This window comes from Macaca thibetana, chromosome 5, assembly GCF_024542745.1.
Source record: "Macaca thibetana thibetana isolate TM-01 chromosome 5, ASM2454274v1, whole genome shotgun sequence".
Classification (NCBI taxonomy): Eukaryota; Metazoa; Chordata; class Mammalia; order Primates; family Cercopithecidae; genus Macaca; species Macaca thibetana.
The window spans coordinates 20,252,886-20,267,727 of NC_065582.1; the positions used below are offsets into that span (position 1 = coordinate 20,252,886).

A 14,842-nucleotide genomic window follows, 5' to 3' on the forward strand; every position below is an offset into this window, starting at 1 on the left:
TCAAAATGGACCAATGCACATAACGTAGTTATTGCTACACTGAACATCCAGAATTAAAATTGCTTCTCAACTCTTTTCCCCTCGTCTCCATTCCCTTATTGTGAACAGCCCTTCTGGTATTCCTTTATTGATCATCCTCTTCTGGGAGGATAAAACTTAAAGGGAAATCAAACTTAGCACCTTCTCAAGGAACCACGTATTCCTGCCTAACGCACGTATTTGGCCACCTATTTTTCAGAACAGAACTAACTAGCCTTGGTAGTTACCAGTCTCTGGGGCTGTGACCTGGACATCTGCATTTAAACCAGTTCTGTAAAGCAGTTCTTCTCAAACTTTACTGTGCAGCGTCTCCAGCCAGTAGATACAGATGTCTTAGATGGCAGCTATTCATATGGACCTGTTTTCGCTGTACCCCTGCCTCTTAGAGGAGTGTCATAGGGAAGATGAATGTGGCTGAGCTGTCCAGTGTGATGACCACTGAGTGCCTCACATGTGGCGACTGCAACAAAATTTGTAACTTGTATTTATTTATTTTTTATTTTATTTGTGTGTGTGTGTGTGCGTGACAGGGTCTCACTCTGTCACCCAGGATGGAGCACAGTGGTGCAATTATCCTATCTCGGCCTCCCGAGTAGCTGGGACTACAGGTGTGCACCATCATGCCTGGCTAATTGGTGTTTTTTTGGTTTTGTTTTGTTTTGTTTTGTCCTGCAGAGACAGGGTCTCACTCTGTTGCCCATGCTGGTCTCGAACTCCTGGGCTCACGTGATCGACCCACCTCGGCTTCCCAAAGTGTTGGGATTATAGGTGTGAGCCACTGTACCTGGCCTGTAATTTTTATTAGTTTAAGTTTAATATAATTTTAATTAGTTTAAGTTTGTAAATTAAAATAGGATTAAATATTTGTTACATTGATTATATGTTGACGTAATACTACTTTGGAAATACGGGTTAAATAAAATATCTTAATTTCACCTGTTTTTTTGTTATTTTTTGTTAACTCCTCCTCCTGCCCCACCTGTTTCTTTTTTCATGTGGATACTGAAAAAAATGTGTAGCCCACATTGTATTTCTCTTAGACAGGTTGATCTGTCCTATATATCTTCCCTGAAGCCAGAGGCAATTAGTCTCTGATGGGACCAGTGTGGGCCCTAGCTACTGGTCAGCCTTCTGCTTCTACACTAAGTCATCTTCTCTTCATGTCTGTCCTTAGAGAGAGCTTTAAAAAGCATGATTACTGTCTCTTTTGGGAAAGGTTGAACACATTTGTTGTAGAGATGGGCAGTCTCTAAAACTTTTGGGGTGATGGATGTTAAATTGTAGTGCCCGGGAGTAAAGCCTGTTACCCTACTGTAGTTGTGGTTCTGGGGTTTTATATCCAAGTCTAATATTCTAGCCATTAGATCCTTCTGTATTTAATTAGTTTTGAAGTGTAGCAAAACATAAAAGTGAAGGACCTAATCTTCTTGCTCTTGCCTAGTGTCGTTTGCCAGGAGGTATAATTGACCGTTTGTTAACGTCACAATGATGAGCAAATCACAACTAAGTTTGTTCTTAACCCTTTGAAGCTTCTCACAATAACGCTTTTCTTCTTTCTTTTCTTTCTTTCTCCACTTTGTCGTTTTTCTCCTCATTGTCGTCTTTCTCCTCTTTCTCATCTTTCCTCTCTTTTCTTTTTTCACTCTTGTCGACCAGGCTGGAGTGCCATGACAGGGTCTCAGCTCACTGGAACCTCTGCCTCCCGGGTTCAAGTGATTCCCCTGCCTCAGCCTCCTGAGTGGCTGGGAATACAGGCGCCCGCCACCATGCCCAGCTAATTTTTGTATTTTTAGTAGAGAAAGAGTTTCAACCATGTTGATCAGGCTGGTCTTGAACTCCTGACCTCAAGTAATCTACCTGCCTTGGCTTCCCAAAGTGTTGGGATTATAGGCGTGAGCCACCGTGCCCAGCTGAGGGCACTGTTTTTCATACTTGGTTTTCTGACCGTAGACTGCATACTACTATCCGAAGTAAGAAGAGTTGCCTGCCTAATTTGCCAACTCCTGGACTAGTCTGCTGAAAAGTTATGTAAACTCATGATCTACTCATGGAATAGACTTTTAAAAAAATCATGACTGTAGCTGGGCGCGGTGGCTCACACCTGTAATCCCAGCACTTTGGGAGGCTAAGGCAGGCAGCTCATGAGGTCAAGAGACTGAGACCATCCTGACCAACATGGTGAAACCCTGTCTCTACTGAAAATACAGAAATTAGCCACGTGTGGTGGCGTGCACCTGTAGTCCCAGCTACTTGGGAGGCTGAGGCAGGAGAATTGCTTCAACCTGGAAGGCAGAGGTTGCAGTGAGCCAAGATTGTGCCACTGCACTCCAGCCTGGCGAGTTCATGACTGGCACTAAATCCTGTGAAATAGTCGCTAATAAAGAAATGCTAGTTAACCTGTTTTTAAGCTTGAATCCTAAGTAGAAAAATTACCAAATTGCCATTCTAAATTAAGGTGCTGCAGATTACTACCCAAGGTGGCACAAGTTGTACTAGTATAAAAAGTCTTAAGAGGAAAAACTGTCTTTATAGTCTTCTTACCTTTGAAGACTGATTCATTTTCTAACTGTGTAGATAATCTTTTATATCATTGATTTCTTTCAGCTGACCTCAAGAGAATTTGCAAGGCAATAGTTGAGGCTGCAAGTGACGAGGAGAGACTAAAAGCTTTTGCTCCCATTCAGGAAATGATGACTTTTGTGCAATTTGCTAATGATGAATGTGATTATGGCATGGGGCTTGAATTGGGAATGGACCTCTTTTGCTATGGCTCACATGTGAGTAAAAGAATCCTCCACCTGGTACCCACTGCCACATCTCCCTCCTGTCCTTGGGACATACATCCACACATGAATACATGCACATTTATACCCCCAAATTCCAGCAGAGGTAAGATAGGGATTCAGCTTGTATTTCAAAATGAAGGTTTTAAAGTGATTTTTTTAAAAGTAGATGTCCAAAAAATGTTTTAAATTCATCTTCTATTCTGGCAAAGGTGAATAACCAAGATTATTTGCCTTCACGCTTACATTAAAGTGAATTTACTTATTAGACACATTATAGGGACGTGCCTTCTTGCTGTGTGTGTACATTTGGGGCTAGGTATGGGGGTGTATGCACACACCTTAGGCTCCATTTCGTTTCCACTGTGGTGGGGATATTTGTTATTGTGCTTAAATTCTTAGATGAAAAATACACTTTAAATTATTTAAGCTTTATAAGAGATGCTGTTTTACCATTAACTAATTGTTCATTAAATAAGAAAATTTTACTTAATACCTAAACCAGTGCTTACTCAACCATAGTTGCCTGAAGGTCAAAGAGGCAATAAGGTGTAGCGGGCATGTCATGTTTCTGGGGCCAGACTGGTTGTAAATCACGTCTTCCCAGTGTGTAAGATGGGGCAAGCTTGCCAACACCTTTGTATCTGTTTCTTTACCTATAAGATATGTCTGCACACGTGCACGAGTGCACACCCATCCGCAGATCATTTAATTCTCATTTAACCTACTTTGTAACCAAGTCACAGAGAGGCAAAGCATCTTGCCCAGGTTCACACAAGCAGTCTGGTTCCAGAGTCAGTGCCTAAATCAGTGCAGTAATTCCCAGACTGTAAAATGCATGTGACTCACCTGCAGACACTGTTAAAATGCACTCTATCGGTAGGTCCGGGATGAGATCTGAGACTGCCATCCTCCCAGGTGACGGTCATGCTGCTGCTCTACAGACCACACTGAGAGGAGCAAAACTAAACCAGTAGCTCTCCAACTTTAGCATGCATCAGCGTCACTGGGAGGGCTTGTCCAAACGCACACTGGCGCTCTCCCCACCCTCCCCAAGTTTGATTGAGTTCTAGGGTGGGTCCTGAGAATTTGCATTTCCAGCAAGTTACCAAGTGAAGTTGATGCTCCTGGTCAGGGGTGTAATTTTGAGAACCCTGCTATAAACCATATTATACTACTTTTCTTTGCCCACCTCATAGATAGTTATCAGTAAAACTAATCAAAATGTTTAACAGCCAGAATGACAGTCATTGACCAGTCCAAATAGTACTTGACCTAGAGAGGCCCTAGCCATAAATAAGTAGAGCCATAAGATGTGAACCAGTGAATAGCAAACTCGATTGTTGTGAGAATGAAATAACGTGTATGAGTTATAAAAAGGTTTAGCACAGTACTTACCACATATTAAGGGCTAAATGTTTATTATGATCAGCAAAATGGTGGTATATGTAGATAATAGCAGTAATCTAAAATCTTTTGATAAGCCTAAGGCAGTGACTTTTAACAGGGATTGGGAGGCGGTACATGTTAGGGATGGGGGAGAGAAGGAATTTGAGGATAAAGGCAATATGATCTGAAAACTCACTTTCAGCATAGCTATTCTTACAGAATTAATAGGGGAAATAAAGCTTAAACTTTTGACTGGGAATACACCAGAGAGAATAAAAGTATTTGTGGGCATTGTTTGGGGTGAGAAAAAGTTGATAAAACCTGAGGGAATAAGGAAGCTCAGATTTAATTTGGTTTTCTTAATTTTCAAGGTATGCCTCATCTGGAGCAACAAGACTGCTTCTTAGAATGCCAGGCGCCTATCCTGAAATTATGTTCACTAACCACTTGAAGGTGTAGCTAAAATGATTTTGGAAGCAGCCTTTGTTAAACAAGTGCTTTGTTGATATATTTTCTGCTACTTATTAGGATATCTGCTATATTCTCTATTTAATGTTCTATTTTTATTTTTCAGTATTTTCATAAAGTTGCTGGCCAGCTGTTACCTCTTGCATATAATCTGTTGAAGAGGAATCTGTTTGCAGAAATTATTGAGGATCATCTGGCAAACAGAAGTAAAGAGAACATAGACCAACTTGCTGCATGAGTAAGGTGGCTTTGATTGGTGTACAATATTTCAAAGGACTAGTATCAAACTTGTGATTTTTGTTTTGTTTTTAAGGAATACAAAAAATAAACATTTACTAAAAACGTTTATAAGGTTCTTCTGCCTGGTTTTCCTTGTTTAATGTGCAAGCAAATGGCAGTCAAATCATCTAAATGGTGACCTAATCACATTTTGGAGGACAACTAAAGTCACCCTCTGATATGTCACAGGAAGCCGCTGTCTAATGCCTGTGGCTAACTAGACCATCCTTACAGAATCCTGTTTCAATATTTATCATATGGGCAACTAAGAATATTTCTTCTGAGTCTTGAGTTAATAGCTATAACTTTAAGGATTGGGTTTATGGCGGGTGAGGAGGGGAACAAAAGGAAACTTAGAAGGAAACTCATGACACTGTGATCAACACTCCCAGGGTGCCTGACCCCGACCTACCCAAACTGCATTTTGGGTAGTAGTTCCAGGTGACTCCCAGCAAGTAGTCCAGTTATCCCATTATGTATATTATTTTAAATCTTCTCTTGATTCAGTCTGTCATTTACTAATATAGCCTAGTATATTGATACATAGTATATCGTTTTAGTATAAGATAGTAATCAGTATACCATTAAAGTTTTTCATTGCAAATGATTTCACTGGATTTTTAGTACGAATCTGTGGATAGCTGTGTTTTACTAGATCCAGATTTTCCTTCAACCTGATGATATGTCCTTCACCTTAAAAGCAGAGGGCAGGGCCGGGCGCGGTGGTTCACGCCTGTAATCCCAGCACTTTGGGAGGCTGAGGTGGGCCGATCTCCTGAGGTCTGAAGTTCATGACTAGCCCGGCTAACATGGTGAAACCCTATCTCTACTAAATATACAAAATTAGCTGGGTGTGGCAGTGCATGCCTGTAATCCCAGCTACTTGGGAGGCTGAGGCAGGAGAATAGCTTGAACTCAGGAGGTGGAGGTTGCAGTAAGCAAGATCCCACCATTGCACTCGGCCTGGGCAACAAGAGCGAGACTCCGTCTCAAAAAAAAAAAAGGTAGAGGGCAGACCATGAAATGCAGAATAGCAAACTTCCTGGATGGGGCTGAGGAGCGTATAAGCTTTTTTCCCCTTTCTATGAAGTTCAAATTGAAAAAGCACCATCCCCCCCACCCCAGGCCATCTAGTTAAACCTCCACATTGTGTAAGATTGATGTGATTTACTCAAATAACTTCTTGACTAGCCAGTAGTTCTCCAAAGTTCTTACTGTCAGCTATCCCCTTAAAATATATTTGAGGTACTTATTTATATAAGGGTATGAGTAGACTATTAAAAGACAACACTTAGAATTTTAAATATAAGTAGCATTCCTCATCTCCCCAATTAGGCTGCAAGCTTCTTAAGGGCATATATTTTATGGATGTATATCCCCGTCAGTAACACAAACCTTTGGAATTGCACTTACTGAATAAAATGACCCTGTCACATGTTCTTAAGTGCCAGATAGAATCAAACTGGCAAGAGCTGGGAAACTGTTAAGATGCCTGGGGTTAAAGATTCTTGACTTCTCAGACAAATAGTCTTCTGGGGTCAAAAATCTCTGCCACAACCAAAATCTGTTCCTTCTGCCAATGGCTCATGCTGCCTTTGGAGGCAGGTAAGATGCTTTCTTCAAGGTAGGTATCTTTTGTATAATATCTTAACCAAAATGAAACTGAAAAATCTTCAGCTTCCCTTTCATCACTGCAGGAACTTTTACAGCTCTAATGGGGAGGTCTCAGGTTTTAAGGAGCTGCCATTTTAGTTAGGTCAGTAGCTCCAGGCGCTGGAACCATCTGAACTATTAACTTGTTTTATATTAAAACATTACAGTTACAGTTGGCTCACATATATTTTATTAGAAAAGATGACCAAATCACACTGGTCTTAAATAATTTTAGGCCATAAATTTTAAATAAAATGTTAGAAGTTTGAGCTTTTTTCCTCAGATTTCTTTAGTTTCTAAGGGGCTCAACTATTTCTAAATACTGCCCCTAATGTTAACACACTTTTTTTTAATATCCAAATTCATGTATCCCATTAAATATTTGTTTAACTAGAAATATTAATTTTGTCACTTGGTGATCCAACAGTCTCAAGTGTGTAGTGTGTAAGATTTGTTTTTATATGCCTTGTCAGCAATATGGATTCCAGAAGGATTTCTTATCAAGGAACAAATGAAAGGGGACAAAAAAGGTGAATCGGCTTTTCATCCATTCCTCACAGAAACCTCACATGAATGTGTATCTTCAGGAAGCTGGGCATATCACAGCCAAGATAGAAATGAGACATAACAACTCTAAGAATATGGTGGTTATAATTCAGATGATACAGTTGTGAATGGGGTTTCCTGAAGACAGTAACAAGAAATGCGGATTTCCAGTCTCAAACTCCGACCAGTTGTGTCAGGGCTGCTAACCTGTTTTCAGGAGGTACTATCTTCCAACTACTGAACGTTTTTCATTCAAGAGCAAGCTCCCTACAGAAGATACCAAACCTTATCTTTTTCCTTCACTAAAGGCGTAGTCCACTTAAACCTAATTCACTAAAGATTACGTACCTAGGATCTGGTCACTCAATGGCTATAGTAGCTTCCAAATGGCATCTATATACCTCTGTTCTCTGAGAACACAGTTTAAGTGCCTAGGCTCTTGAATGAAGAACTTTGATCCAATCAGGATTTAACAGAAAGGCATTACCAGTTCAAATTTAGCTAAGCTTACCTCTCAGAGTTCAATAATGGAGTTTCTATATAACCTCTCAAACATGTATGTAGGATGATAACACCCAAGGAAAAATGAAAGCTACAAAACAGATTGCTATAAACTACTCTGCAGTGTCCTAAGAACTTTGCATTACCTCAAACACTGACCTTACCAGCTTAATGGCATTCTGTCCAAACTAGTCCTATCATAATTAATTTTAATGTCTGGCTGGACATGGTGGCTCACACCTGTAATCCCAGCACTTTGGGAGGCCAAGGTGGGCAGATAGCTTAAGGCCAGGATTTCGAGACTAGCTTGGGCAACATGGTGAAACTCTGTCTCTACAAAAAATACAAAAGATTAGCCAGGCATGGTGGTGCACACCTGTGGTCCCAGCTACTCAGGAGGCTAAGGTGGGAGGATTGCTTGAGCCCAGGAGGCAGAGGTTACAGTGAGCCGAGATCGTGCCACTGCACTCCAGCCTGGGCAATGTACATATGTGTGTATATATATATGTAGGTGATCCCTACAATACTCTAACCTCGACTTACTCTTTCAGTGATCTAGATTAGGGATTGACTGACAAACTAGAAACTAGTACCTTCTCAGTGCCAATGAAAGCCTCCCAAATCTCAACCTCAAGCATCCTACTGTCTTAACATCATCATTCATCCTTCCGTCTCTTTCCCTCTAGTAATTTTTAAACACGACAGTCCCCTACAGTTCACAAATGTAACCACCTTTTTCATTCTTCATCCACTCCATTCCTGATTCTCTTTACCGAGCCTTTAGATTCTACTCCCCATCATTACAATCACTCCCTGCATCCTCCACTCCACTACCCTTCTCTCCATTTGTTGTATGTATCTGTTAACCTTAAGCCAGGTTTTAAAAAACTGCCTATTCCTTACCAGAGTCTGCTCAGTACCAGGTGGCTGGAGAAAAAACACAACCGTGGCAGCCTGTGTTATTTTAACCTCACGTTGGTCACGCTGGATGCCCATCGATCCTACTTTCTCATCTCTCAATCCCCAAACCCAACTCCCATCCTCAGTTTATTTCACTGAGAAAATAGGAGCAACCAAAATAACTTCAACAGAATCCCACTGCCTTACCAACTACCCCTTATACTCTGCCTTTCCTCCTTTCTATGAAGGTTGAATGTGTGTCCAAGACCCCATCCTCCCTTGCTTGCTTAAGGGCCTATTTTTCCTCTCAAACATTCCTATCATTAACAGAAAGGCTATAATTTCCTGCATCTTAAAATCTGATTGTTCTCAGATTAATTTTCCCTGTCAAACTATCAATAGCAGAAGAAGCTATAATATCCTGCATCTTAAAACTATCACGCATTACTTTCCTGGAAACCTCACAGGAAGAATTGCAATCGTCGTCTTCTTCCAATCTCTGTTGGATCCACTGCTTTCAGGCTTTGGCTTGCCACCATCGTGCTGAACCTGCTCTGGGGGAAGCTATCAGTTCTCTCTACATTGGTGCATTTTGAGCCCTCATTTACTTCACCTATCAGCAACACGTGACAATTAATCATCGCTCCTTGAAACTATTATTCATTTGGTTTAGGGGACTACCCTTCTTGAGACAGGGTCCTGCTCTGTCACCCAGAATGGAGTGCAGTAGTACCATCGTAGCTCACTGCAGCCTCCACCTCCCGGGCTCAATCGATCCTCCTGCCTTAGCCTCCTAAGTAGCCAGGACTACAGGCATGTGCTACCATGCCCAACTCATTTTTATTTTTTAATTTTTTGTAGAGACCTGGTCTGTGTTTCCCAGGCTAGTCATGAACTCCTGGGCTCAAATGATCCTGCCCAACCGTGACCTCCTGAAGTGCTAGATTTGCAGGCCTGAGCTACCACACCCAGCTTATTTTTAAATAGATCCACCAGTGGAATACCCTTCTTTGAATGTCACTACTCGCAACCCAACCTCACTGGCGGCTCCCTCATTTGCTGGCTCACCTCCCCAAATCTAAACATAAGCATGCTTCAGTGCTTAGTCCTTGTACCTCTTCTCTGTCTGCACTCAATCCGTGGTACTCTCCTGTCTCAGGATGCCGCCGCCCGGGTAGCTCTCAGGCTGGGCCTTTCTCCTGAACTCGAGTCTGATACATGCTAATGCCTATGTGACACCCCCACTTGGAAGTATAAAAGACACTTAAAACAATGTCTAAAACCAAAATTTCTCTGCACACAACACCCCAGCCCCAATCTATTCTTAAGTCTTTCCCAACTCAGCCAGTGGCCATTCCATTGTTCTGTCATTAGCCAAAAACTTTGCAGACATCCTTGACTCCTCATCACACTCTACATCCAACCCATTCACAAGTCCTGTCTATTCTACCTTCAACATGTCTAGAATCCAACCACTTTCAGCACCTCCACCAGCTTCAATCAGGTTCAGATCTCTACCATATCTCACTTGAATTATTCCACAGTCTTCTAGCTGGTCTCCTGTTTCCACCTCTACCGCTTTATAGTCTATTCCCTACAAAGGAGTCCGAGGGATCATTTTAAGTCAGATTATGTGATTTTCTGCCTCACTGGCTTCTCATTTTATTTAGAATAAAAATCAAACACCTACACTCCCAACCTCTTTCCTTATCACTTTCTTCCCTCTCATCCCTCTCCAGCTAGTGACCCACTTGGTGTTCCTTGAACCTGGCAGGAGAATCCTTTGTGTATAGCATTTTCCATTTTCTCTTCTTACATTTTTTTCTCGCAGATAAATGTACTTCTCTCACTTTCTGTAGGTTGCTGTTCAAATGCTTCCTTATCCCCGAGGCTTTCCCTGATCACCCTCAATAAAAATGGGGTGGGTGCACACAGGCACACACCTTCACTTTTTGTCCATTAGAAAAACTATTACCATGGGGATTCTTGACCGATTTCGTATATTCTTAACAGTGTGCAGCACATAAAAACTGCTGAACTAATCCATATGTATCACCATCTGACATACTATAGATTTCTCTTCCTGCTGGAATGAAAACTTCAAGAACATAGAATAGTGCCTGACGACCAGTAATTGTTAAGTAAATACTCAGAGAATATAAATGATCTACTCTGAACTTTTAGTGTGTTCCTTTTTACTAAAAGCTTAATAGTAAAAGACCACATCTTACTCAAAGGTTGTTACTTACCACCCTCTTCTGGCAGTTCTATTAGCAAATGTCCAAGGTGATTTTTTAAAGACGTGTAAATAAATCGTTTTACCTCTTTTCATGCAAATAGCGTAATTTTTCTTGCAAAAAGAAAAAAAATCACTTTTGAAAGTGAGCTGAAATGATCAGTTTTCTGTAGACCTGCAGCTTTCACTGACAAACAGGGGCGCTAAACCACTGCTGGTGGTATGAACATCCTGCTGTCGATCCAGCATCTATCTGCTCTTCTATTGCTCCTTGCTTGCAAAGTGTAGAAATGCTTTGTAACCTGAGAGAAGCATTATAATTATTACCTTTCTGGGGCTCCCTGTGCCAGGCGTATCGGCCTACACTGCACAGGGCAGCAGTGAAGAGGGAGGGCTCTTACAGATATAATTAAAGGCCAAAACCACACATTGTCATATAGATTTTAATAGATTTTCTGATTAACTCATCACAGTAATCATTTTTACTGTAATGATATGCAGCTTTACTACACTAGTATAAATAAAAACAGATAAATACAGCTCTAGGTAACATCACAGGTTAACAAACGAAGCATTCTTTGTGAACCAAAACTGAAAACAATTATTAAGAAGAAGAGATGCTGACACCCTTGCCCATTCTCATCATACCTTCTCAAAAAGGGTATTCAAATAAGGCGCTACAGTTATTATATTGGTAAATTAATTTGCCAATTAGCCAGGCACAACAATTTCATGGTCTCCACTATTTCATTTGGTTGAAAAGGAGACACACCTCAATGTACGAAAAAGAAAATGGAACAGATAACACCAAAGAAAACCACTGAATGCATTAAAAATACGGCACTTTTCCTGTATTTTAGCAGTAAGACACGCTAGGGATAGAAATACACCAAAAAAGAAAATTAATGCTTTAATTAATATCCACTCTGAAATGTCAGTCTCTGAAGCAAGATGGGCAATGAAAGGAGGAGCAGAAATAAAAAAGAGAAATATGGAAAATAAACTCCATGTGAAGTTTTATGAAGCTATCTGCAAAGAAACCGATTTCTCCTTTGAAGGCTTGTAACTCGAGACAGTAAGTTATCCAGCAGCCATGCTGAGGAGTTCATAGTCTAGCAATACCTTGCACAGAGGCAAATACACTTAAGACAAGTTGGAGATATACAGAACTATCAATGAGAAATGATTTTAGTCTGGATGGCCCAAAAACCTTTGAAAGGGCTATGAAGAAAACTTGAAGTCTATCAAAGGAGGGAAGTAATAAGGACTAATCTTAGGCAGACAGCACAGCTAAGAATGTTTCCCAAAATCCTGAAAATTTTGCTCAACTTTCAATCCTCATTATTATATGGCTTCATGATCTTATAAGTCTTCAGGACCTTACAGATCTTAATAGGTATATTATAATTAAGAACTAGGAAGTGAAGAATCACTTTCAAAATGTAAAAACAGCTCATTGCCAGTTGTGTTTCAGAAAATGTCTGTCTGGGCCAGGTGCAAGTGCCTCAAGCCTGTAATTCCACCACTTTGGGAGGCTTACGCAGGCGGACTGCTTGAGCTGAGGAGTTGAGACCAGCCTGGGCAACATGGCAAAACCCCATCTCTACTAAAAATACAAAAAAAGTAGCTGGGCATGGTGGCGCATGCCCATAGTCCCAGCTACTTGGGTGGCTGAGGCGGGAGGATCACTTGAGCCCAGGTGGTCAACCCTGCAGTGAGCCAAGACCATGCCCCACTGCACTCCAGCCAAAGAAAAGACAAAAATAAAATGTCTGCTTGCAAAAACTTCATTTTCCTATCAAAAATGTATAATTACAGAATATTTAGGCCAGTCCTTTGAGTAAACTGCCTTTGCCAATTGTGAATTAAGACTGTGATTAAAACAGACAATTCCAAAAACAAAAATCCCAAATATACTCCAGTGCATTTTAACTCATCCTGCAAAAAATGTCCAAACCATCATTGACCACTTCAAATATGGATGTGACCTAGCTCGAGATTCAAAGGTTATTTTCATATTAAAATTTTAACTGCTATCTTTGCAATTCTACTGTTTTTAAATTTTTTGATTTTTTTTTTTTTTTAAGAAGGTAAACACTAACTTTTGGTTTTATTCTCCAAAGTAATGTAGTTTTTCAGTTTTCCAGTTAATGTAGTTTTTCAACTTTCCAGTTAACGTAGTTTTTCAACTTTCCAGTTAATGGGTCAAAATGGACAGGTCAGAAGACATAATCCGGAGGATGGCAGTGAAAGATCAGAGAACGGTTTATGTACACACTGGATCACAGAGAGAGAACCACAACCTCTTTTTAAACCTTTGTTCCCACTGTAAACTTTGTTCATATCTCCATATTTGTAAGTCTGAGTTATTCTATAAAAATCACATTAAAAAGGTAAAATTACTTAAGTGCAATATTAACTGATCTGTATTTTATAAATTTTAATCCATAAAAATATAAATAAGAATGGTAAATTTTTAAGAAAAAAAATATACATTTAGTGCAAGTTATGAATTACATTTCTTCTTCAGTGTCAGCCATGTGATATCTTGAGAAAAGAAAAGAATGACTGATCTAATTTCAATTTTAAAAATTCCAGTGTTTTAACATGCAATTAATACCAGATACAGCTAAACAGAATACTTCCTTCTCTTTACTTCAAAGCAGCAGCATTTTGTTTAATTATGCTGAACAGCACTTGTATATCATAGTAGTTTTAGAAATAGAAAATTTGCATAAGACCAGGTCACATTATCCATAAAGTCTGAGAGGAAAACAAAAAAGAAAACTGTTTATCCTTTAAAACCAAGCTTCATTGTTTTCGGTTTTGAGCCACATGGCACACAATGAGAGATTTCGTTCAGGCTTCCTTCGAGATTTTACCTGTTTGATCAAACTTTGTTGTGGTGCATGTGTACTGTTCCAAGCGTTTAGTGATGGTACAAACTACATGGTTAATGGCACAAGAAACACTCCCTTCTTGTGATGAAACCTCAGTAAAATCACAGTACATCTCAATATGAGAAAGGACTGCTTCAAAAGGGTACACCGATTTAAAGAGGCTTTGTTACAGCTCAGGAGAGAGAGAGAGAGAAATAAAGGCTCTTCTGGAATGTAGAAAGGTAATGCTTAACTATACAATTCATGAATTAAACAGAACAGTTTTGATTTAAAAAAAAGGGCAAGACCTTGCAGTTTTATAGATGGCTCAATTCAAAGCAATCCCTCCAGAAATAGGGACTGATAATGTGTCTTTGCAATGTTGGAGCAACAGGCCAGGTGCTCGAGGACTCTGCTGTCATCTCTGTCGAGGCGCAAGCCTGCACTATCAGGCACATCCTCAGCTGAATGCATCCAGTGCAGAACAATAGGAGTTGATATGCTGCTTTCTGTTAGGCGGGAAATACCTCACTCCTTTCCTTTTCTCTCCTTTCCCTCCCCAAACAACTCCTCCATTCCACCAGCATTATTTGCAAACCACGTTGCAAAAACCCGGCTTTTATATTTCCTTTCTTTTTTTGTAACGGAGGAAAAAAAAGTAGACGACTCCCTCGGGTTAAAGAGTTGTGCTATTCAACAAATAAACTTCCTCTTCTGTTTCTTCTCTCTCCTCATCTGTGAGATTCAGTTGAACATTATTGAAGCGGGGTCTTGGTTTGCCGTCTGGGCCATATGCCGGAGGATATCTTTTTTTGTTATAATGCCAAGGAGGCGCCTGAAAAGAATAAACAGAAGACTCCCATGAAATAAAAGGGAAAATAAAAGGAGAAGCTAAATCTATAGCTAAATCCTTTTTGTTGACAGGAATAGAGCAAAGCAAGCAGCCTGATTTTGTCTTTCCAAAAAGTACTTTATTGGTAAAGATATTAAAATTATCCAGCAACCATCCTTTGGTATAAAAAGTTACTATGGTCACTAATAGTATGACAGCCTTTCCACTGAGAGTCTGAGGACTGCATGCCTCAATGCAGCACAGCTATTTTGATTAATGTATGCCAACAAAACAGGAACAAAAAATGGATGGATGTATGAATACGAAATGATACTGA

General features: G+C 40.2%; 2 protein-coding genes across 9 annotated transcripts in view; one reads left to right on the top strand and one right to left on the bottom strand.

Moving 5' to 3' along the window:
• The window catches only part of LOC126955303 (histone PARylation factor 1), a 31,737-nt gene extending 26,712 nt beyond the window's left edge, over window positions 1-5,025 (top strand). The window contains exons 7-9 of one of the 3 annotated variants that reach the window (XM_050791738.1): window positions 2,644-2,816; window positions 4,583-4,664; window positions 4,786-4,872. In XM_050791738.1, coding sequence (XP_050647695.1) covers window positions 2,644-2,816; window positions 4,583-4,618 — 209 coding nt within the window. In that variant the 3' untranslated portion in view covers window positions 4,619-4,664; window positions 4,786-4,872. The other 2 variants (XM_050791737.1, XM_050791736.1) reach the window with 2 other exon arrangements.
• Window positions 5,026-11,221: 6,196 nt separating this feature from the next.
• Window positions 11,222-14,842, bottom strand: part of CLCN3 (chloride voltage-gated channel 3) — a 109,446-nt gene continuing 105,825 nt past the window's right edge. For all 6 annotated transcript variants that reach the window (XM_050791730.1, XM_050791733.1, XM_050791729.1 and 3 more), the window contains one exon: window positions 11,222-14,508. In XM_050791730.1, the coding sequence (XP_050647687.1) occupies window positions 14,350-14,508 (159 nt within the window). In that variant the 3' untranslated portion in view covers window positions 11,222-14,349. The remainder of the gene's footprint in view (window positions 14,509-14,842) is intronic.